Source organism: Macaca thibetana, chromosome 13 (assembly GCF_024542745.1).
Source record: "Macaca thibetana thibetana isolate TM-01 chromosome 13, ASM2454274v1, whole genome shotgun sequence".
Taxonomy (NCBI): domain Eukaryota; kingdom Metazoa; phylum Chordata; class Mammalia; order Primates; family Cercopithecidae; genus Macaca; species Macaca thibetana.
Genome location: NC_065590.1, coordinates 34,144,597 through 34,170,450, shown reverse-complemented (window position 1 = coordinate 34,170,450; position 25,854 = coordinate 34,144,597). Strand labels below are relative to the sequence as shown.

Sequence of the window (25,854 nt, the reverse complement as noted above, 5' to 3'; positions counted from 1 at the left end):
TTCTTAATGGCAGTGTATTTCACTATTAAATTTTAAATTTGAAAACAAAAAAATCTTAAACAACAATTAGACTGAATGTTAATTGCTATTACCCAGAGTACAAAATGAAGAAATGACTTCTACTGAGTAAGTGATATAAAGGAAAAGTGAGATATAGGGATGGGATTTGAAAAATGAAAACAGGGAGCTATTGTTCATAAATGATTTGTCATCAAAATTTTAGTATTTATAACACAAAACAGGAATCAACATTATTTTAAAAACAGGACAGACAGGCTTTAACATCTTATAGGCCTCTTTCCAAAATTAGGACTCACAGATAACAAAATAATTTTTAAGGTAAAGACAAAGAGAGAGATAGCTAGTTTCCCAAAAGAGTTTGCTAAGCAACAACCTCTTTATATGCGGGTATGCTTGGGCCTTTCAGAATTACAACGAAAAAGAAGAGGTGGTATATCCTTATGATACATGGGAATCTACCAATATTACATGTACAGCTCAAAACTAAAATAATAATAGTAATATAATGAAAAAGTCAAGTCACTGTGACTCCTCAAACAAAAAGAGATAAGACTGGAAAAACAATCCAGTATCACAGCAAAGAAAGCAAGCAAGTAATGATACACAAATAATAGCTGGGAAAGGAAAGCGTCTGGTTAGGCAATATAGCCAAGTGGATTTTTTTGAAGAGCAGGTATTTTAGGAATGGATATACTAATCTAATATCTGCTCTCAATTTACTTTCTCTGTTCGTTAGTTTCTCTTCAGCTAGAAAAGCCTATCTCAGGAACAGTTAAGAATCTGGTGCCTTTACCTCAAAAGATGAAGAAAGAGGAAAGACATACTATGAAGAGGAAAAGTTCGAGATTTACAATTGAGAGTAGTTAAGGCAAGAAAGCTACTGCCTTAATCAAACCTGTTTAATGATAGTGATGAAAAACAGGAGATAATGACAATAGAGGCACATCCCAAGTAAGGCATGGGATCTGAAACATCAAGTCTGTGCATGCTGCTGCCTCTGAACGGGATAAGGAAAAAAGGTGAGATCATCCCCTATGAATATGGGTAGGGACAGCTAGACTAAAGACAAAGCCCATGGGTACTCCTTGTATTATAGGATATTCAAGTGAATAAACCCTGGGTCTGATAGTAAGATTTAGTGTAATCTGCTAAAAAAAAAAAAAAGTTAAGACCAAAAATGATAAGCCCATAATAATCATATAGGAAGTCAAGAAAAGCAAGTAAAACTGGTATTGAGTCTCAAACTTTTTTTTTTACAGTGTCCCCTTAGGGCAAAAAATCCATCTACCTACACAAAACCCCACTTTTCAGTGGAAAAAACTCAATAATATCAATGAAACAAGTTTTAGGGAGACTGGGTAACTTATATTTAAATCGTAATGTATATACAGTTGACCCTCGGTATCTGCAGGTTCAACCAACCTCTTCAATCAAAGTTTTAAGAGAAAAAATAAAGGGACAGTGGCCGGGTGCAGTGGCTCACACCTGTAATCCCAACACTTTGGGAGGCTAAAGCAGGTGGATTGCTTGAACCCAGGAATTTAAGACCAATCTGGGCAACACGGTGAAACCCCATCTCTATATAAAATATTAAAAATTAGCCAGGTATGGTGGCACACGCCTGTAGTCCCAGCTACTCAGGAGGCTGAGGGGAGAATCACCAGGCGGTCAAGGCTGCAGTGAGCAGTGACTGCAGTGATTGTGCCACTGCACTCCAGCCTGAGCAACAGAGTGAGACCCTGTCTCAAAAAAAAAAAGGATGGTTGCATCTGTACTAAACATGCTACAGACATTTGTCTTGTCATTATTACCTAAACAATACAGTATAACATATATTTACATGGTATTTACCATTATATTAGGTATTTTAAGTAATCTAGAGATGATTTTAAGTATACAGGAAAATGTAGGAAAATATAGGATCATTGACCCTTAAGAGCTAAAGAAAATGGGAATTGAGAGAAGCACAATGGTCCTGATCATAAGGCAATGGGGGTTGGTGGAGAGACAGGCAACTGTGTGGAAGAACTGGTCAAAAAAAGGGAGCTAAAAGTCACTTTAAGGGACAAAGGGGCCAGGCACGGTGGCTCATGCCTGTAATCCCAACACTTTGGGAGGCTGGGGTGGGAGGATCATTTGACCCCAAGAGTTTGAGACCAGCCGAGGCAACATGGCAAAATCCCATCTCCACAAAAAGTTTAAAACGTAGCCAGGTGTGGTGGTGGTGCACAGCTGTAGGACCAGCTACTCAGGAGGCTTAGGTGGGAGGATCTGAACTCTGGAAGTCAAGGCTGCAGTGAGCTACAATCACCTCACTGCGCTGCAGCCTAGGAGACAAAAGGAGACCCTGTCTCAATAAATGAATATTAGGTTGGTACAAAAGTAATTGCGGTTTTTGCTATTACTTTTAATAAATAAAGAGACAAAAGGCAAACTACCATAGTTATGACCAGGGGTGGTACTGGCAGAAATGTGCTAACAATGTGTCCTGGAGAAGGAAGCTGTGCAGGTGGAGAGGAGGAGTAGTTTCCAACCTACCCTCCTTCAATTAGTCTTTCCTGAGTCAACTCACGCCAGGAGAACGCAAGCAATGAGTAATAACTTTTCTGATGGGAGGGGCAGTGACCCAAGACTGTGCAAGGAGGGTAAGATAGTTATCTATGTATTGGCTGCATGAAGATCAGAATGCATAACAGTAAGGGATAAGGCTGAGTTCGTTCTAGGACACCAGTAACATGAGGGGAAGGGGGAAAGTAGTTCAAAACTAGGCTTAGTGAGTAATTATCAACAGGAAGTACGGGTAGCCGGTAATCTCCAGCTGAGGCAGAACAGTGGTTAAGTGTCTGGATCCAGGCTACCCGAATAGCAATCTGAGTCCCCTACTTTATTTTCTCTGTGACCTTGGCCAAGTCACTTAACCTCTCTGCGCCCCATCTGTAAAAGGAGAGTAATAGAACCTACCTAATACGGTTGTTTTGTGGCTTAAATAAGTTGCATTTGTAAAATCACTGTTTACAGCGTCTTGCACTTTATGTAACAAGTGCTACCTAAATTTGTTAAATAAGTTGAGGTAAGTCGAGATTTCTTTTGACATCTCCAAATAAAATGGAGATGTGCGTGCAAAAAAAAAAAGAAATGGTAACTTGGAGGCGGCAGCAGGGTCAATTTTCCCCAGCGATGAGGAAGCTGCACCGTGGGCGAGGGTCGTCCTCGTAATAAGGAAGCAGGGATAAAGGAGCAGCGGCTCCCAGGAGAGGGGCGCGGGTTGGGGGAACTTCCATCCAGGCCTAGGATTTCCAAGGACTCGTTTCTGAGAAGTGGCTGTGATTCTGAGGCAAGACTTTGATTTCGAGCACCAGATCATGGAGTGAAATTCTGTGTTATCTGAAGAGCAGGACTCCTGTCTAGGGCAGGACGGAGTTGGAGTCGGAGGGAGAAGGGTGATGTCCCCAGGGAGAAGATCTGACGGGAGCCACCACCATCTGTCGGGCGCCCGCTCGTTCCCCAGCGCCGGACTAGCCTCGGAGGGAGAACGAAGGCTGCTCCAGCCCCGAGGGAGACAGCGGGAGCCTCCTGAGTCACTGGGCTATGGGGCGCCGCGAAGGGACCCCGCGTCGGGGCTGCGAAGGGAGACCGCCTCGCCCGGAACGCAGGGTCTCTCCCAAGGGAGAGGCCAGCGCCGGCCATGGAGACAGCCGGCCGGAGCCCGGACCCAGAGGAGCCTGCCCCGTCCCGCCCGTTCCCGCCCCTCGGTGGCCCCGGCACCCGGGGTACCTGAGCGTGGGCCCGATGCAGGCCGTGTCAGTGCTCTCGATCTCTCGCAGGATCCGCTCGTGCTCTGCCGCTGTCTCCAGGCTCTCCGCCTCCGCCATCTTACCCCGCTCCATAGACTGGGGGCGCCGCGCAGCGCGTCCCCTCCGTCAGCTCGGCTCACCTTTTCGCTGCCCCACACTCCCTCTTCCACCCCAGGCTCCACAGCCGCCCCAGCCTCTGGCTACCCGCAGGCCGACCCCTCCCTCAGGCTCGGCACGCCCCCTTGCGTCACCGCGTCCGTCGGCGTTCTGCGTAATGTCCGCTGGGATTTGTAGTTCTCTGGGAAATGCTAGGTTGGATTCCGTGCATTCATACATTGCATTCATACATTGGATCCGCAAATACTTGTTGAAAGCCCACTGTAAGCTAAAAACAGTTAACAACACTGCGTAAACAGTGATGATCAAGTCAGGCAGTGGCACTAAGCCTACAAATTCTTGTTTACCACCTTTGTCACAAAGTGCAAAGACTCTGTAGGTGCGAATAATAAAGTAACTTAATGTCTGACAGAAGCCTTACAATCTAGTGGGGGAGACACGGGGAGCTGGAGAATTCAAAACCGTGAACTGTGAGCCAGTACAGAGAATGGAGTTCAGAGATCTCTTCTGGTTGCCAAAGTTTCATAAAGAGACTGAGTTTCGGAGGTTAAAAGGCATAACCGGAAGTTGTGAGGAGAATCCAGACGGCCGAAAAGAATTTCATTTGCACTGACGTGTAAAGAAGTAGTAGTAAGGGATGGGTCTGGAAAGGCATGTTGGAGAGAAATTGCGAGGAGCCTTAAATACTGGGCTGAGAAATGTGGACTTTGTTCTAATGGTTCCACTGATCCAACAACCAACTGCAACAGAAGCACCTGGAAACATTTTTTTTTTTTTAATACAGACTAACGGTCATACATCTGGAGATTCTGATCCAGGCATCTGCATTTCATGAACTCCTCAGTTACAATTTAAAAATCAGATTTATTGATCATTGCTTGAGTTGTTACATAACACAACGAATGGGAAGACACAGAAGGTTTTTAAGAGGAGTGACACATCAAAATGTGGGCGTTAGGAAATTTGGTGAAGGGCAAGTGTGCAAGATGTGCAGAGATAGAGAATTTGGAGATAAGGAAACGCCATAGGAGATGATAAGGCCTAAACCAGGGAAGCAGCAATGAGAATGAAAAAGAATGAGCAAATAGGAAAAACATCAAAAAGGGAGAATTGACAGGATTTACTAGATACCAAAAAGGTTAGATATTACTCCAAGGTTTAGTACCAGAGTGACTAGTAGAAGAGGGTTTCCACTGACCAAAAAAGTCATGAGACAAAAAAACTGGAAGTTTAGGCTAAATAACTTGTGCTACAACCATACTACAGACTAGCATGCAATCATTAAAAAGAAAGACAAAAGACTCTATGGTCGTACATGAAACTGTCTCCAAGTTGTAGTTGTTAAGCAGAAAAAAGCAAGGCATGAAACAGTATATAGACTCTGTCCTCATTTGTTTTTTAAAAGAATAAATACTCATATATATGCTTTGATATATATATACACACACACATATATATATAATATTACATAGGTAGAATATTTCTGAAACGGTGCCCAAAAACTGTTAACAGTAATGGCATCCAGGAAAAAAATTGGAAAGAAGGAGTCTGAAGTGGGAAGAAGGTAATTTTTAATTATCTATCATTTGCACTCTTGGAATTATTTTCCTTGTGCATGCATTACTTTTTTAGTAAAAATGGCAGTCATTACCTAAGAACAAATTTTAAAAATAAATAAACCACTAGTAAGGGGAATGGGTTACAAGTGCTAATTTGCCAGGAAAAGAGCAAGTTGATAAATCTGTCTGTCTCTAGATAATCTCTGCCTGTCCTCGTTTTGTTTCATTACTCATGTTTAAACAATTCCAAACAGACGTAGGAGGGGTAGGGAGAGTGTGGAGCCTTTGATATTTCTAAAGATCTCTTGAAATACATGACCGAGGGTCCCTTCAGACACCCATTTTAGCATCTCACTCAGCAAGTTTTTCACCGATAACAGGATCCAGGCTGCTGCATAGACGAGATATATTCAGTAGTGGTTAAACTAGCTTCTGCTACTGTCAGCAGTTTTTGTGAGCCTCCACAGAGGCCGGAGGCCACACATCTTAGCAAAAGGGAACAGGTCTGGAGTAAGCACTATTGGAAACCTCCAGTGAAGAAGACAAGATGACCTGTCTAATGTTTATGTCCTCCAAATAGAAAGAATGTGAGTCCCGTTGATTCAGTTCCAGCATTACTGGTTAAAATGTATTGAGCAGGCTGGGCGCAGTAGCTCATGCCTGTAATCCCAGCACTTTGGGAGGCCGAGGTAGGTGGATCACCTGAGGTCAAGAGTTTGAGACCAGTCTGGCCAACATGGTAAAACACTGTCTCTACTAAAAATGTAAAAATTAGCCCAGCATGGTGGCAGGTGCCTGTAATCCCAGCTACTCAGGAGGCCGAGGCAGGAGAATCAATTGAACCTGGGAGACGTAGGTTGCAGTGAGCCAAGATCATGCCACTGCACTCCCACCTAGGTGACAGAGTGAGACTCCATCTCAAAAACAAGCAAACAAAAAAATGCATTGAGCACTTTCTGTGCGCCAAGCACAATATACAAAATAAGTACTTCACATATATCAACCTTGTTAAATCCTTACAACAATCCTTTGCAGTAAACATCAAGTGTCCCCTTTTACAGATAAGAAAGCTGAAATATTAGGCAACACCCCACATCTCACATCCAGTAATGAAGCTGGTATTCGAACCAGGTCCATCTGACTCAAAGGCCTATTTCCTAACCCGTAGCCCATGCTGCCCCACCCAGGCCCTTCACAGCCACAAGTTTATTGTGTGATCATTCTGCCACTCTACCTCTGCTTCTACATTGATATAATGGATTGTATCATTTCTGAGACCGCTTCCAAATCACCTTGGAGACCTCTTCACAAAATCACATCACTCCGCTTACCTAGAATGAACTGGTTTTCTCTTCTGCATGAGTAGGTAGGCAGCATCAGCATTCTCACTGCTCTCCACTGCCACATCTAGGCTGTTGTTTCAATACCCTGATTCCCCAACTCTCCTTTGAAGTCTAGGGCATCTGGTTGTGCCACAATTATCTACTAACATCCATATTCCTCAGAAATGTTACCTCTTGGCTCACAGTTTTAGGGACAGGAGGCAGGGAAATTCTGGGCAGAAGAGGGCAGGTCCCCAGCAAGAGCCCCACCCTCAAGCCGGAACCACAGCCCAAAGTGAGAACATATATCCCTGTTTTCCTGCTTGAATATTGCCTTTTCCAAAACCACCCACGGCCCACCCCACTCCCCATCCTGTGCCCATAAAAACCCCAGGCTCAACTGGCAGAGAGGAGAAGCAGCTGAACATCAGAGACTATGGTTGAACATTGGAGATACGGGGCTTGACTTCAAAGGGACAGCTTTATGGAGTAGCTCTGAGGGAAAATTACGTTCCCACTCTGTCCCATTTGCAGCTCCCCTTCCCAGTGAGAGCCACCTTCCTCAGCAATAAAATCTCTCACATTTACCATCTTCAACTCTGTGTGACCTCATTCATCCTGGATGCCAGGTGCAGATGCAAAAGTCTATCACACTGACCCTCCACTGAGCTGCTAACACTTAAGCTGTCCATGGATGGCAAAGCTAAAAGAGCACTGTAACACTTCCTCTGGGGCTTCAGGGGTCACGAGCACCCTCCCCTAGACACTGCCACAGGACCAATACGGAGTTGGGTCTTGCTGGCGCCCAAAGGTGCTCGTCCCAGCTCCTGCACACATTCACCTGCACTCCCCCTCCCACAATGGGTGGAGCAGCAAGTGAGTGGAGTTCACCCCTGCCAGTGCCTGTGCACTTCACTTTCCACCCACAAAAGGGTCAGGGAAATTTCCTTCTTCCACAATTTTTCTCTCCACTCCATTCCTTATCACGACCCCAAGGAATTTCAACACCGGGACTGTGCCTGCTGACCACTCTGACTTCACTGATCGATCCCAAGTATCCCAGCCAGGTTCCTGGTGCTACATAGACAATCCATTCATGGCTTCACCTCCTACCTTAATATAGTAAGTCCTAACTTAAAATCACCAATAGGTTCTTGGAAACTGAAATTTTAAGCGAAACTGTGTATAATGAAATCAATTTACCACAGTTCACTGATATAGACAAGAGTTAAGTTTCTACGGCCTATTTTTGATCTCGAAAACATTACCAAACTTCTAAATAAACACCAAAACACTTCTATTATTAAATATTGAAATAAGAGCTAGACATACATTTTAAAAAGATTAATAGAAACAAATAAGATAATGATTTACCCATTTTTTGGTGAACCAGTGAGTGACAGCAATTGTAGTGGTGGTGGGTTAAATCACGGAATAAATGTTTACAAGGCAAAAATTATAGGGAGTACCTCCTACCCAAGGCTCAAAAAAATTACTGAGTGCTTTAGTACAGCATCATTTATTGTTGTGCAAATGATTATCAGATACTTTAGGACGTCTTCTTGTACAATAAGTTGTATTCATTCATTTTCCAACTTGCTTATTCCAATTCAGGGTTGCAGGGGGCCAGAGCCTAACAGCTCAGGACCCAAGATAGGCACCAACCCTGGACAGAATGCCATTGCATGGCAGGGTGTACTCACACACATACCGACACTCACTCAGAAACAATTTAGAGATGCCAAGAACGTAACGTGAACATCTTTGGGATGTGGGAGGAAAACTGAAGTACCGGGAGGAAAACCAAAGTACCAGGAGAAAATGCAGGCAGACATAGGGAGAATGTGCAAATTTCGCACAGACAGTGGCCCTGGCTGGGAATCTATTTTTTTCTCATCAAATGTCAACCTAAAAAATCCAAAAGTTCAGAATCTAGTTTAAAAAGAGTTTATTCAAGCACAAGGGTTGAAGAGGGCCACCTGGGAGCATAGATTCAAATTGCCCTGAATAATACACACTCCAAAATTAGTGGCAGTTACAAATGGTTTCTTTGGGTTTTTGTTTTTTTGTTTTTCTTGGCGGGGGAGGAGGGTGAGAAGGAGTCTCACTCTGTCGCCCAGGATACAGTGCAGTGGCATGATCTTGGCTCCCTGCAACCTGCATCTCCCAGGTTCAAGTGATTCTCCTGCCTCAGCCTCCCAAGTAGCTGGGATTACAGACACCTGCCACCATGCACAGCTAATTTTTATATTTTTAGTAGAGATGGGGTTTCGCCATGTTGGCCAGGCTGGTCTCGAACTCCTGACCTCAGATGATCTGTCCTCCTCAGTCTCCCAAAGTGTTGGGATTACAGGCGTGAGCCACCACACCTGGCCAGTTACAAATGGGTGGGGGTTTTTTGTTTTGTTTTGTTTTGTTTTTGAGATGGAGTCTCTCTCTGTTGCCCAGGCTGGAGTGCAGTGGTGTGATCTTGGCTCACTACAACCTCCTCCTCCTAGGTTCAACTGATTCTCCTGCCTTGGCCTCTCAAGTAGCTGGGATTACAGGCTACCACCACCACGCCAGGCTAATTTTTGTATTTTTAGTAGAGACATGGATTTCACCATGTTAGCCAGGTTGGTCTTGAACTCCTGACCTCAGGTAATCCTCCCGCCTCAGCCTCCCAAAGTGCTGGGATTACAGGTGTGAGCTACCTCCCCCAGCTACAAGTGAGTTTTCAAAGGAAAAAACAAGAGGCAGTTTCTAAGTTTACCAAGAATTTACATTAAAATAATATAAGCTATTGATTGGCTTTAAATTGTTCTTTGTATCACAAACTCCAGGAATATGAAGATAATGGATGAGGCAGCTAGTCAGGAACAAAATGTGTTTTAACAATTGCCTCAAGCATGGGTGTGGGGGTAGGACTAAAGCCCCATACCCAGGTCTCTCTCAGCCTGATAAATTTTGCCTAACTCACAAACTCAGACAGCTCTGAGCTATCTTTCAATTTTCCAGTATTATGACAAAATGACGTTATTTGGTTATTCAAGGACCTGCCTGTATTCCACAAACACTGCTCTTCCCCCAAGACTATTAAATTCCTCTCTCTGCCTCTTTTCCAGTCACCTCTTCCTCTGCCTAATTTCTATGAGACCTGCACTTTAATCCTGATCATCCCTGATTTCTATATTATCTATTAGCATCTTTTCCCTTTTATCTAAGAAAAATTTGGATGGAATTTCTTCCATCCAAAATTTCAATTCAGAGAAACCTGAGTTTGCTTCCTGGCTTTTCCATTAATCAGCAGGTGAGTTTGGGTAAGTTATATGGCTTCCTCAAGCTACAATTTTCTCAAACATAAAATGGAGTTTATAAGGCCGGGTGAGGTGTCTCACACCTGTGATCCCAGAGCTTTGGGAGGCTGAGGTGGGAGGATTGCTTGAGGCCAGGAGTTTGAGACCAGCCTGGACAACATAAAAAGACCCAATGTGCCTGGACAACATGGAAAGAACCAATGTCTACGAAAATTTTTAAAGATTAGCCAAGGAGTGTTGGTGCATGCCTGTAGTCCCAGATCCTCTGGAGGCTGAGGCAGGAGGATCACTTGAGCCCAGGAGTTTGAGGTTGCCGTGAGTTACGATCACACCACTGCACTCCAGCCTGGGTGACAAAGGAAGACATTGTATCAAAAAGAATGGATCTTATAACCTACACCTATGGCAATTGTAAGAATTATAAATAATTAATGCAAGGGGCCTAGCACAGAGCTTGTTGGAATAAGTTAGCTGCTACCCCTCGTGTATCCCCACGAACCACCAATTTGACTAAACCTTCCCTAATTTTCTAGCTTCCTTTAACATACCGATCTTCCACCATACCCACATTGTCAATCTCTCCTCTTTTGTGGAGTCCTGATAAGATAAGTAAGCAACAATGAGGAAGGGGTCCCAGATGAGGTAGAACAATTGTTCTGAGAGATGACTAATCACAGACAATCTGCTGGCACAACATCCTGTTCCCGATACCTCATTCTGCACATACCCCCCTCCAGCATGACTCTAGAAAACTTCCCTTCAACCCCTGCCTCTTTGCAGACAACTCCTTCTCTGCTATGCTGCCCATTGCACCCTTGCAATGTATCTTCATACTTTCTCGAATAAATCTGCCTTTCTTTACCTATGACTGTCTTTGTAAATTTCTTTACCACCTGCCACACCTTTCCCAGCCTGTCACACACAGGACACCCTTCTATTGTAATCAGGAAATAAGACTGTAACCATGGCAACTAGCACAGACACATTTATGTTACTCAACATCATTTGGGCCCTCAGGGTTCCTCACCCATCCTTTGACTTCTAATCCTGCTCACAGCATCAAGTTATTTTTTTCCTTTAAACAAAAATTTATTTTAAGTAGAGATCACGGTGGGGGGGAGGGGGAGTGGTCTCACTATGTTGCTCAGGTTGGTCTCGAACTCCTGACCTCAAGCAATCCTCTAGCCTCAGCATCTCCAGTAGCTGGGATTACAGGCGCCAGCCACCACACCTGGCTCACAGAATCTATTTATAAGGTTTTCCTCTCTACTTAAAACCCTAGTTCTACTCCCCATCCTTCTCATTCTTAGGAGATACCTTTGTCTCTCACTTTATCAACAGGCCTACCATCCATCATTAAGTCCTCATTTTCCCTCCCCTTCACCGTCTTTTCATCCAATTCCACCCATGTCCTGTGTAAAAGGAATGGAGAACCTGTCATTCTCCAAAGTCAACTTCCCATCTCTTTGTAACAGTCCTGTAATAATCTCTTTTCCCTCCTAGAGCTTCAGTCTCCCCTCTTTGCTTTATCTTGACCAGTAAACACATGTTTGAGTCGTTACAACTAAAGATAATCTCGTCAGCCTTGCTTCCCTGAGCTATTCCAATTCCTCCATTCCGTTCACTCCTTGGCAATGTAGTTTACACTCCTTCTCTTTACCTCTCCCTTGCTCTTAATGTCTTAACTCAAACCACTCCAGACAAACAACTTTCCAAGGTGATCCTAAACTTTCTGACTGCCAAATCCAAAAGCATTTTTCCAGCCTTCATCCTACCTGATCTCTACTCATTATTTGACATTATTGACCGCAGATGTTATATGGAAGTGAGAAATACGAAGAAAAGGGGAGTGGGTCCCCTTTCATAACCTTAACTCAAGTCTTCACAAAATGTTAAGAGTGCAGGCCTGGTTGACTACCTGTCTGTAGTTCATTGCATTATTATTCCCAGTTCTTCACTTGTCAGGTGATTTTGCAGTTCTTCCCACTACAGGTGGAGTATCACCCCCTGACTCTTGACTTTGGGTTCAGCCATGTGACTTGCTCTGGTCAATGGGACAGATAAGGGTTAATGAGAGGCCTGAAATGCACTTACACGGATGGTCTTGCTCTCTTGCCTTTCTGGTCTCAAACACTGTGAGAAGTCCATGCCTAGTATAGCCCCCTCGTCCAGGAAGAGTGAAAGGCATTTTGAGCAGAGATACTCAGCCAGCCTACAAACTGCAGCCTAAATTAGAGCCACCCCGGCTGACCACAGCCTCTTAAGTGAGAAACAATTACTTCATGTTGTATGCGACTGCCTTTTGGGTTGGTTGGTTACATAGCTTTATTGTGACAATAGCTATCTGATACACACTTCCTTCAAAAAAGTTTATCTTACCTTAGCTTCTGGAGCACTTAGCTCTTCTGATTCTGCTCCCGTTGTACTTGAGTTTCTTAGTCTTCTCCACCATGTTTTTTAGTCCATATACAAGCTCGGTTCTCTTCTCAGCCTTCTTTTCTAGCCACTTCTCACTCTTTCCCTGAGTGATCTCATTTAATCCCAGAGGGTAAAAACAAATTTTACATTTGACTTCGAAAGTTTTCCTTTAAACTTCAGACCCAGACGCTGGCTGCCTTCTAAGCATTGCTGCTTAAAATCCTGCCACCACTTCAAACTCAATATTTTATTTTATTTTATTTCATTTTATTTATTTTTTGAGATAGGGTCTGGCTCTGTCACCCAGGCTGCAGTGCAGTGGGGCAATTATGCTTCACTGCAGCCTCGACCTCCTGGGCTCAAGAGATCCTCCTGCTTCCACCTTTCCAGTAGCTGAGACTACAGGTACATGCCACCATGCCTGGGTAAAAACTCAACATTTTAAGTGAATTTCTAAATTCATGACAAAATCAGCTCTGACTCCTTCCCATCTTCTCTCTGACAGACAAACCACCACCTATTTGAATATTATTTATTTATTCAGTAGCCGCAAATTTGGATCGTTCCATCCCAGTCCACACAAAGACAAGAAACCTGGGGTGAGCAGCTGCACCTGAGCTAGTGGACTAGCTCAGGACTAGTTGGACTAGTTGCCTTGTGCCAACATGACTGGGACAAAGATCAGTCTCTGGAAGTTTGCCCTTCAAGTTTCATTCAGAGCTTGGTTCAGAAGACAGACTCAGAACAATTTCATCTTTGCTTCCAATCCTAAGGACCCCCTGACTACTATTCCAAATGTAAACCCCTCAGACTATCTCTCTCCCTCACTGTTCTTAATTCCTCCTCACTACTGACTTGTACTTTAAGCCAGCCTCTTTTAACCTTTTCCCAGAATAATCCTGCTACCTCCTGCCTTAAATGAACTTTGGCCTCCCTTTGATGACACTACATCCCTTACAGCCTTTCTGAGACAAAGTTGATGGTTCTGTTCTTCCATCATCATCCTCAATGCCTGGCCCTGGTCCTCACACTGCACTGCCTTCCAAATGCCAACTGTGAATCAATCATCCTTCTCTACTCCTATAGGCCTGAAGTGTCAAAGGCAACTGGAGAAGAGAGCACAAATGTGCAAACTGGTGCTGCCATTACCTATCCCGAGGTGCCAATCTCTGCAAAGGTCTGCGTGCCTCCCTTCCCCAATGCCTTGTACCTGCCCCTAGTAAATTCACACTCATATTTACCTGTTTGGCTGGAAACACCCCACTAATTTTCTCAAGCCCTAGAACTCCACTACACACACATGCACACAGAGTAGTTTGCCTCACTCCTCTTCATTTAAAAAAAGACATCACTGTATGAGAACTCACTTATTCCAGTACTATTGCTACGTTACAAGTCATGCCAAACTTAGCAGTAGCAGTATAAAACAACAGCTATTTTCCTATTCTCACAGATTCTATGATGCAGTGTTTTCGGTATATTCAAAGCAACACAATCAATTTTAGAACATTTTCTTCACCCCAAAGAGAAATCCCATACCCATTTACAGTAAGTCCTCATTTCAACCCAACCTCCCCAGCCTTAGCCAGTTACTAAACTGTTCTAGCACTACAGATTTGCCTATTCTGGACATTTCATATAAATAGAATAATATAAAATGCGACCTTGTGTGTCTGACTTTTTCCAGTTACCCTAATGTTCATAGGATTCATCTATATTGTAACATGTATCACTACTTCATTGCTTTTTGTGGCCAAATAATATTCCATTGTATAGCTACACTACATTTTCTTTATCCATTCATTAGTTCATAGACATTCGAGTTGTTTCTATGTTTTAACTATTATCAGTAATGCCACTATGAATATTCATGTACAAGTTTTTATATGGGCATATGTTTTCAATTCTCTTTTTTTATAGACAGGATCTCACTCTGTCTCCCAGGCTGGAGGACAGTGGCATGATCACAGCTCCCTGCAGCCTCAGCCTCCCACCTCAGGTGGTTCACCCACCTCTGCCTCCCTCCTGAATGGCTGGGACTACAGGTATATGCCACCATGCCCAGCTAATTTTTAAAGTTTTTGCAGAGATGGGGTTTTGCCATGTTGCCCAGGCTGGATGTTTTCAATTCTCTTGTGTAGATACACAGAGAATAGAATCGTTGGGTCATATGGTAACTCTACGTTTAATTTTTTTTTTTTTTTTTTTTTTTTTTTTTTTGAGGTAGGGTTTTGCTCTGTCACCTAGGCTGGAATGTAGTGGCATGATCATAATATACTGTAACCTGGAAGTCCTTGGCTCAAGGACCCTCCAGCCTTGGCCTCCCGAGTAGGTAGGACTATAGTTGCAAGCCACCACGCCTGGCTAATTTTTGTCTTTTTTATAGAGATGGGATTTCGCCATGTTGCTCAGGCTGCTGTCAAACTCCTGGGCTTAAGTGATCCTCCTGCTCTGGTCTCCCAAAGTGCTGGGATTAAAGCATGAGTGACCGCTCCCGGCCTGGTTTTGTATGTTCTTTCAATTTTAGCTATTCTAGTGGGTATGAAGTGACATCTTACTGTTTTGACTGCATTTCCCTAATAGCTAATGGTGTTGAGCATCTTTTTCATTTGTATGTCTTCTTTGGAGACACATTTATTCAGATTCTTTCCCCATATTTCAATTGGTTTATTTTATGTTACTATCATTGTTGAGTTGTAAGAGTTCTTCATATATTTTGGATATAAATTCCTTATCAAATATGTGATTTACAAATATCTTCTTCCATTCTGTAGATTGTCTTTTCACTTTCATTATAGTGTTCTTTGAAGGATAAAATGTCAGCGAAGTTCAATTTATCTATTTCTTCTTCTGTGGTTTATGCATTTGGTATCATATCTAAGAAGCCATTGCCTAACCCAAGCCAATGAATGTTTATCTGATGTTTTTATCTAAGAGTTTTATAGTGTTAACTCAGGTCTGTATCCATTTCAAGCTAATTTTTATAAATGCTGTGAGGTAGGGCTCCAACTTCATTGTTTTGTATGTGGATGTCCAGTTGTCCACATACCATTCACTGAAAGAGACTATTCTTTCCCTATTGAATTATCTTGTCACTCTTGTTGAAAATCAATTGATCACAAATGTAAGGTTTTATTTCTGGATTCTCAATTATATTTCAGGCATCCATATTTCTACTTTTATGTCAATACAACACTTTTCTTGATTACTGTAACTTTGTAGTAAGTTTCAAATTAGGAAGGGCGAATCCTCCAACTTTGTTTTTCTTTTTCAAGATTGTTTGGCTATTCTAGGTCCCTACATTTCCAAAAGAATTTTAGAATAAGCTTGTCAATTTCTACAACAATAACAACAAAAACAGCCACCTAGTAAGTTTTGATAAGGACTTTGTGAATCTGCAGTTCAGTTTGTGGAGTATTGCCATCTTAAGAATATTAACTTTTCTGATCAATGAGCACATATCTTTCCATTTATTTCATCTTTATCAATTTGTTTAGCTGCAAAACAAAAATATTTTACGGATTTTAGTGCCAACTCTTGCACATATTTATTAAAGTTACAAGTTTTTGGAGAAGGGGGATCTTCCCTCTGTTTGTATTGGTCAGTCTAGCTAAAGGTTTTTCCATTCTGTTTATCTTTTCAAATAACCAGCTTTTGGTTTATTGACTTACCCTGTTGTTTTTCTATTGTTTCATTTATTTGTTCTCTAATCTTTATTATTTCCTCTCTTCTGCTTGCTTTAGATTTAGTTTGCTCTTATTTTTCTGATTTCTCAAGGAAGAAAATTTGGGAACTTTCTTCCTTTTTAATATGCGCATTTATAGCTATACATTTCCTTCTTGGTACTGTTTTAGCTGTATCCCATAAGTTTTGGTATGTTGTGTTTTGATTTCCATTCATCTTGATAAATTTTCTAATTTCCCTTGTGATTTTGTTTTTAACCCACTGGTTATTATAAATGTGTTGTTTAATTTCTATATATTTGTGAATTCCCAAATTTCCTTCTGCTGCTGATTTCTAACTTAATTCCACTGTGGTGCAGAACATATCTTTTGTGTTATTTCAACATTTTATTTTATTTATTTTATTTTATTTTGAGAAGGAGTCTCACTCTGATGCCCAGGCTAGAATGCAGTGGCATGATCCTGGTTCACTGCAACCTCTGCTTCCCGGGTTCAAGCAATTCTGCTTCAGCCTCCCGAGTAGTTGGGATTATAGGCATGCACCACCACACCCAGCTAATTTTTGTGTTTTTGGTAGAGAGGGGGTTTCACCATGTTGGCCAGGCTGGTCTCAAATTCCTGACCTCAGGTGATTCGCCCGCCTTGGCCTCCCAGAGTGCTGGGATTACAGGCGTGAGCCACCACACCTGGCCATTATTTCAATCTTTTAAAATGTATTTCTGTGGTCTATCATAAAGAGTGTTCTATGTGCACTTGAGAAGAATATGTATTCTGCTGTTATTCAAGCCTACTATTCTCTTGCTCTTAGTTGTCCTACCTATTATTGAAAATGGAATCATGAAGTCTCCAACTAGTTTTTGAAGGGATTCTACTCTTAATTATCTCTTAGGTGTTTCAAAATTGATTTTATGCTCTCTCACATCTCAAATTCATCCAGTTAATGACACCCAGGTGCTCTCACCAGAAACTTGGTAGCCATCCTAGATTCCTCTTTTTTCCTCATGTCCTACATCCAAAAGACAACCAAGTCCTGCTAATTTTGCTTTTCTGTTCACTCCTTTTTATCTCATCCATCCCTTCCTAGTCCAGGTCCTTGCATCTCACTCAGATCTATTATAATCAGTCTACTTGCCTTCATTCTTAACATTGTTTTGCTAATGATGTTCATTCCACCTGGAACAACACACTGATTCTGTAAGACTTAACTGCAGAGTTAGCCTCTCCCCTGGGGATTCTTCCCTATATGATCTCATTCTCCCCTTTGGCCTCATGATCGCCTGTGTATACCTCTGTCCCAGAAGTTATCACATGATTTTACCACTTTCTTACCCTCAGGACAGCTCTTTCTCTCATTGCAGAGTAGTGAGGAGCACAGACTCTGGGGTCGGACTTTGTAGTTTAAAATCCTGACTCTACCAGTTTTTAGTTGTGTGATTCAGCAAATTATTAATATCTCTATACTTCAGTTTCCTAATCCATCATAAGGGGATGATACTAACACCTACTTCATAGGATTAAATTGAAGTAATAGATGCAAAGTACTTAAACTAAGTGTCAATCTTAACATTATATTCACGTTGGTGGCCCCAGCACTTTAACAAAGGGCATGGCAGAGGAAGTACTTAGTTAGCATAGCTTGAACTGAAGTAAGTTAAACTACTTGTTTTTTGTTTGTTTGTTTGTTTTGTTTTGTTTTTTGAGATAGACTCTAACTCTGTTGCCCAGACTGGAGTGCAGTGGCATGATCTCCACTTACTGCAACCTCTGCCTCCTGTTCAAGTGATTCTCCTGCCTCAGCCTCTTGAGTAGCTGGGACTACAGGCATGCACCACCACGCCCAGCTAATTTTTGTATTTTTAGTAGAGATGGGGTTTTACCATGTTGGCCGGGCTGGTCTCGACTGACCTCAAGTGATCCACCTGCCTTGGCCTCCCAAAGTGCTGGAATTACAGGCATGAGCCACCGCGCCCAACCTATTCTGCTCTTCATGTTTGAAATACTCTTACCCTTCCTCTCTGTTGCTTAATTGATGAATTCATTCTTTGAGATCCAGCTTGTGTGGCTTTCTTCTGTAAAGAGAAGCCTTCCCTTCCACCCCAGGCAGGCAATCACTCTATATTGTTCCTGTCACACTGTGTGACTTTGAGTCATTGCAATAATCACAGCTACCATTTATGAAGCACCTGCTGGATGCTAGGACTATAATATGACTTCTTTCATTTAATCCTCACAATCATCCTGCTGTAAGCCAAGAATTGTTGTCTTCATTTTATTGATTAAAAAAACTGAAGCCCAGTGTGGTTAAATAACTTGCCCAAGGTCAGATGGTTAATAATCAAGTGACAGACTGAAGTTAGCAGCCCTGCATAACCTCAAAGCTCATACACTTTTTATTTTTTATTTTTGCTTTTAATAGTTTGCAAGTCTGCCTCTCCACATATACCATGAGCTTCTTGGAGGCAGGGATCTGTTCCAGCAGCTGGTTCTCTTAGGGGAAGAAATATGTCTCCCTATAAGGCCTAACATTTCCTAGGTACAGTGCATCAATTGCATCAACACTCCTTCCTTCTGTCTCTCTCCATGGCATCCAGGGATGATTCTACACTGGCAGAAGGATAAAGACAAAGAATGATAATTGAGCCACAACAAAAGCAGCTCAGCCCCCAGGGCCCTCTTGGCCATGTTTGCTGTTCCAGGTGTCACTGGGGGCTGTGAAGAGGCCTCCCTGGGGTCTGAGCTCACTGGGTCCCCTGGGCAGTGATGTCACCCTCCTGCTCTGCCAGGCCCCTGAATCCACAATCATACTGACATCACCCATGTTTCCATGGGGCTTAGTAAGGAACTCAGACCTCGCCCACATGTCCCTGCCTGAGACAACTTCTGTGATCTTGATTTTGGGGGTCCATTCCTTTGCTCAGAGTTCTCTTTCCATGGGTGGACAACTTTCCTCCCCATCCTTCACCCTGACTTATCTGTCCCCTGTAACTGTAAGCTTCACTCAGTGCTTTGCTCTACTCAAATAGCCTGGGATCTCTGACACATTAGTCTAAATTAGGAAGCACAGGGGATTACAAAAAAAGAAAAAAAAAATGCTCCTCCATGATTTTGTCAGACTGGAAAAGGGAAAAGCTGAACAAGAAGAAATTAGGGCAACTCGTCAGCTTTTCCAACATCTGGCTGTGACAGGGCCCCTTTACTTTAAAGTAGCTGGAAACTTGAAGGGCTTCAACTCTGAACTTTGAGGTTTTTCACTTGCCTGTCTTCGTTAGCCTTAAGGAAAGCATCTCCAGAGAGGGATTCTCTCCCTCTAAGCCACCAACCCCTAGTTTAATTCAAATTCGGCAAGTAATCATCAAGCAACCAAACAGAGAGCTGTTTACCCTAATACTTGGCACTATGGGATATGCTTTAAAACCAAAATGTGACAGACATTTCTCTACCTTAAATCTTTACATGGCCCCATTGCACCTAGAATAAAATCCAAACTATACCATGGCCCTGGGCAACTTCCCCCTGGCCACTCCCAGCTGCATCCTGTTCCACTCTTCCTGTGTCACTTACCTCCGACCACATCAGCCACCTTTCAGGCCCTCAAACACACCAAGACCTGGACCACTTCAGGCTTTTGCAATTTGCATTTGTGTTGAGAGCTGCATGATAAGTCAGAGTTCATAGGTCTTAGGTTAATTATCTCCTTAGAGACAGTAACAAACAGAATGTGGACCACTTGAGCATGGCAATTGAAGCTGCAGTACTGAAAGTCAAAATTGAAAGGATGGGGAAAGCCTGACCATTCTAGAATGTAGCCCTGGGCCCAGGCCTCATGTCAAGATGCTGCTCCAATAGAGGAGCAGAGCCATGGGCTATCTTAGCTCCCCTGGTTCCTCTCACTGGTACAGCACTGGCTTAGGGGCCAGCTCCTGAGTTAGATCATCTAAGGCTACGATGAAGACTGCATTCTTTTCCTTCATCCCACTCATCCCAGTTTGTAATTAAATAATATTTGTTTGTATGTTTGCTTTCTTTCTCCCTCACTAGACTGTAAATCCAAGGTGGGGCAGGGACCATGTCTGATTTCTTTAATGTATTCTTAAAACCTAAATCAGTGCCTGGCACATAGTAGGTGCTTAATAAATATTTGATGGCCAAACGAATGAAAAAGGTGAACTGTACCTTCAGAGAGCATCTCTGATCTATATGGGGAAGCTGGTATAGCATACACAAAGCAGGTAGACAATGTGCTTTATAAATTGGGGATGCAAGAAGTGGTGCATTACTTCAATTCCCTTCAATCAATTTAAACCTACCTCCAAACTCCCATTTTGCTGGATTACTGGGAAATTCAGTCCCAGTCCACTGCTGGGAAAAGACCTAAGGGGCTTTCCTAGAGCAGAACATTTAGGGGAATCTCCAACTGAGATGCTCATTGCCCCAGCCTTGGTGGCCTTGTAAGGTAGCTCTGCGACTCCCAGACCACTCCTCCCTTAGGAAGTATTGTGGGGTTAGGAACCCTGGGGTGTGGAGTCCACTCAGAGGGCACTCCTTTCTACCATCTCACCACCTCTCCCAGGTGCCCCGAGGGGGCAGCCTAGGTTTCCTGCCTGCTTGGAAACCACCTCCAAATCTTGAAGGGCTCTCCTTTCCTCTCTGCCCTCTCCACCTCAACCTTATCCCTTCAGATAATAGCCTGCTCCTCTTCCCCAGGGAGCATCAACCCAGCACAGAATTTAGATTTCCTTCTGACTGCTTTCCTTTCTGCTTTGCCACGCTAATGGCTCTGCCAGTGGTATCCAAAGCCCAGCTGTCTCCTTGTAATGCGAGAAGAAAATCAGGAGAATGGAAGACAAAATAAAAACTTGATACATTATCCTGTTCTACACCAATAGGAAACTCTACAAAGGCAGATACAATAAGGTCCTAAGTTGAAAATAATCAAGTACCAAATGTATGGTGTGATCAGAAGTGTTTGGGGTTAGTTTATTTCTCACCTCTAGTCTGTCTCACAACCTGTGTGCCCATCCTAGGCAATCTAATTTTTTTTTTTTAGACAGGGACTTGCTCTGTCATCCAGGCTGTAGAGCAGTGGCACAATCATGGCTCACTGCAGCCTTGACCTCCCAGGCTCAAGCGATCCTCCTGCCTCAGCCCCTTCCCACTTCCCTACTGAGAAACTGGAACTACAGGCATACACTACTATGCCCGGCTAATTTTTTTTTTTTTTTTGAGATGGAGTCTCACTATATTGCCCAGACTGGTCTCAAATTCCTGGGCTCAAGCAATCCTCCCACCTTGGCTTCCCAAAGTTCTGGGATTACAGGCACAAGCTAACACACCTGGCCAGCAATCTAATTTTCTTGCACACTAGAGAGACACCCTGAATACACATTTACACCATGAAATCTTGTCAATGATTCTACTTCCGCAGTGGCTTGGATCTCTGCATTCCTTGCTTACAGCATTGCTATTACCACATGTCAAGGTGTAACATCTTGTGCCAAGACTTTTATAAAAATCTACCAATTTATTTTCCTAAAGCCCTCCTTCACCAGTATTTATTCTTTTGCTCTTCTATTCAAAAGTATTTTTGGAGCAATGATGGTGACACCAACTGTGTGACCTTGGGCAAGTTGCTGACATCCCTAATGCTTCTATTTTTCAATCTGTAAAATCCAGATAATAATAATAATATCTCTCCAATATGAATGCTATATCGTTATAAGACATGCCTGAGGCCAGGCATGGTGGCTCATGCCTGTAGTCCCAGCACTTTGGGAGGCCACGGAAGGAGGATCACCTGAGCCTAGAAGTTCAACACCAGAAACAGGGAGATCTCATCTCTACAAAAAAATTTTTTTTAATTAGCTGGGCATGATGGTGCACACCTGTGGACCTGGGTACTCAAGATGGTGAGGTGGGAGGATCATTTGAGCCCAACAGTTCGAGACTGCAGTGAGTCATGATGATGCCACTGCACTCTAGCAACAGAATAAGACCCGCTCTCCAAAAAAAAAAAAAAAAAAAAAAAAAAAAAAAAAAAAAAAAAAAAAAAAAAAACCAGTGTCTGGCATATAAGTAGTGCTGGATAAATGTTGGCTATTTTATTTGCTGTTGCTATTGTAATTGTTGTTGTTGATATTACTTGTCAGGCATTCTTAGATGCTGAAGATACAGTGGTAAACAAGAGAAGCAAGATCCCTGTGCTTATGGATCTTACCATATGGTCAGGGGAGAAAAAGGGGTGTGTGTGTGTGTGTGTGTGTGTGTGTGTGTAAAATCTCAGATAGTTGCAGAGGCTATTTAAAGAATTTAAATGGAGTGACATACTACCCATATCCATTAAGATGGCTATTATGAACAAACAGAAAATAACAAATGTTGGTGTGGATGTAGAGAAATTGGAATACTTGTACATTGCTGATAGGAGTGTAAAATGTTACAGCCACTATGGAAACCACTGTGGTAGTTCTTCAAAAATTAAAGCTAAAACTACCATACAATATAGCAATTCCACTTCTAGGCCTACAGCCAAAAGAACTGAGAGGAGGGACTCAAAGAGATACTTGTACACCAACGTTTGTAGCAACAGTATTACGATAGTCACTAGGTAGAAAGCACCCAAATGCCCATCAACAGATGAATAGATAAATAAAATGTGGTATGTACATACAATACAATGGAATATTATTCATTCTTAAAAAGGAATGAGGCCAGGTGTGGTGGCTCACGCCTGTAATCCCAGCACTTTGGGAGGCTGAGGTGGGCAGATCACCTGAGGTCAGGCGTTTGAGACCAGCTTGACCAACATGGAGAAACCCCATCTCTACTAAAAATACAAAATTGGCCAGGCATGGTGGCGCATGCCTGTAATCCCAGCTACTCAGGAAGGCTGAAGCAGGAGAATCACTTGAACCCAGGGGTGGAGGTTGCGGTGAGCAGAGATTGTGCCATTGCACTCCAGCCTGGGCAACAAGAGTGAAACTCTGTCTCAAAAAAAAAAAAAAAAAAAAAAAAAAAAAAAAAAAAAGAATAAAATTCTGACACATGATACAACATGAATGAAACCTGAAGATGTGCTAAATGAAATAAGCCAGACACAAAAGGACAAATATTGCATGATGCTACTATGATGAAGTGCCTAAAATACTGAAATTCATGGAGACAGACAGTAGAATGGAGGTTGCCAAGGGCTGAGGGGAGGGAGGAATGAAGCGTGTTGTTTAATGGATTCAGGGTTTCAGTTTGAGACGATAAAAAAGTTCTGGAGATGAATGATGGTGATGATTGCATGACAATGCATATGCACTTAATGTTACTGAATTGCACACTTAAAAATGGTTCAAATGGTAAATGAAGTATTATATATATTTTACCACAATGAGAATAAGTAAACATTTTTTAATGGAGTGGCATAATGAGCCTGCTAAGGTCATTTCTAGACTGATAGTTAGAGAGGGTGTTTCTGAGGAAGCAAAATTTAACTTCAAGTTCTGAATGACAAGAAGCAGCCAGCCATGAAAAGACAGTGGGTGAGGGGGAGCAGGGCAGGCAAGGGGGACAGAGGGTGCAAAGCCCTAAGGCAGAAACACATCTGGAGTGTTCCAGGGACCTAAATAAGGCTGGTGCAGCAGGAGTAGAAAGGGCAACAGAGGGACAGCCAGCTGGAATGGAGGGTGAAAAAGTGACCACAATCACCATGGACAGCTCTTTCAGGAAGTTTTTCTATAAAGAGAAACAGGAATAGGGCACATGTCAAAGGGGCTGCTGGGGAGATTTTTATTTTTTTATTTTGTTCAAGATGAGAATGATTGAGTAGAGAGGGAGAATCAATGTCACTCAAGAGACAGATAAAGTTGGAGGACTAAAGTCCTTGAGTAAAGAGAAGGACTGGAACCCAGATCATTAGCAGAGTGTTTGGGGAGAGTTGATACCAGCACAATTCCACATTACTAAATTTAACAATGCTGGGACAGGGCATAACACAAAAACATAACATGTCCTTAAGTTAGAAAACACTGAGACCAAGTGAAAATAACTGATTGCTGCAGAAAATATCTGCTCCTGGAAGGTAATACTATGAACCAGCGAAAATAACTTGTTCATGAAGACTCACTTCAAAACTTTCGCCTAACTGTGCCCACCAATCCTCAGCTGTCTTATACTTTGTTGTCCAGTCCTAACCAGTTTTCCACTTTGAAAACCCACCTTAAAACCATCCAACCCAGGCCCTAAAACTCTATAAATACCCCGTCCTAATGTCCCCATTTTGAGATACTACTAAGATTCCAGCAAGGGGGCATAGTCCCTTATTGCAGTGAGTCTGAGAAGCTACTTTTAACTTGATTAACAGATTTTTCTAATGGTATTTGGGGAATAGGCAGTTAACACTAGCTTTTGACAGGGGCAGAGGTATTCATCCATTTTAACAGGGCAGAGACTACAGATGCAAGTATCTTGAGGTTTAGTTTTTAGAGATGTGATGGAGTCATATTCCTAAACGATAAAAATTGCATCACATCTACCACGTATTAGTTTCCTATTGCTGTGGTAATAAATCTCCACAAACTTAATTACTTAAAACAACAAATGTATTACCTTATAGTTCTGTAGGTCAGAAGTTTAAAATGAGTTTCACTGGATTTAAAGTGCCAGTAAGGCTGCATTCTTTCTGGAGGCCCTGGGGAGAATCCATTTCCTTGATCTTTGCAGCTTCTATGGACTGACTGCATTCCTTTGCTTATAGTCTCCTTTAATCCTCAAAGCTAGATATTCAACCACTGTAATCGCCGCGTCCTCATTACATCTTCTCTGACTCTGATTTTCCTGCATCCCTCCTCACTCATAAGGACCCCTGTGATTACACTGGGGCTCACCTGGATCATCCTGGCTAATTTCCCATTTCAAGATCCTTAATCACGTCTGTAAAATCCCTTTTGCCATGTAAGGATTATTCACAGATTCTACGGATTAGGATGTGGACATCTTTTGGAGCCACTATTCTGCATACCATACCCTATTATAAATGCTTAATGATTATTGCCGGCAAAATGAAACTCAGACCTTTAGCATGGCACTAAAATCCAGTCCCTTCCTAACCTTCCTAATCTCCTCCATCATGATATTCCTCATTCGACTCTAACCATTCACTTTATAAAAATGTATTGAACACCATCTATGTGCCAGGCACTATATTAGGTACTAGGAATATGAGGAGGAGATAATAACACATAAACAAATAATTACAGATGGCAGGTGTGATCAGTGTTATAAAGAAAATAAAGCAAGGTAAGGAGGATGGGGAGCAATGGGGAAGACAGTGCGAGGTGGTCTTGGGAGACCATCGAGGCACGGTCATCAGTGGAATGAGTGAAGAGAGTGGTAAAGCCATGGACACAGAAGTAACTGGGGCTGGATGGAAGACTCAGAGTCTTCTAAGAAGAGGAATGACAGGATCTGACTTATGTGTTAAAAGGTTACTCTGGCCTTTCTGTGGAGAACAGATTGTTAGACCAGAAGGAGGGAAGCGGGCACATAAATTAGAAGGAGGCTACTGTGACTGTTTGGGCAAGAGACGATGATGGCTTGGACACAGTGGCAGTCTCACTACAGGGGTGGCGAGAAGCGTTTGGATTTCAGATGTATTTCGA

General features: G+C 42.7%; 2 protein-coding genes across 6 annotated transcripts in view; one reads left to right on the top strand and one right to left on the bottom strand.

Moving 5' to 3' along the window:
• EXOC6B (exocyst complex component 6B) overlaps positions 1-4,089 on the bottom strand; it is a 690,744-nt gene extending 686,655 nt beyond the window's left edge. For all 5 annotated transcript variants that reach the window (XM_050754407.1, XM_050754408.1, XM_050754410.1 and 2 more), the window contains exon 1: positions 3,796-4,089. In XM_050754407.1, the coding sequence (XP_050610364.1) occupies positions 3,796-3,908 (113 nt within the window). In that variant the 5' untranslated portion in view covers positions 3,909-4,089. The remainder of the gene's footprint in view (positions 1-3,795) is intronic.
• A 7,133-nt stretch (positions 4,090-11,222) lies between these two features.
• Positions 11,223-25,854, top strand: part of SPR (sepiapterin reductase) — a 63,254-nt gene continuing 48,622 nt past the window's right edge. The window contains exon 1 of the mRNA XM_050754514.1: positions 11,223-11,238. The gene's annotated coding sequence lies outside the window, so the exon portion shown is untranslated. The remainder of the gene's footprint in view (positions 11,239-25,854) is intronic.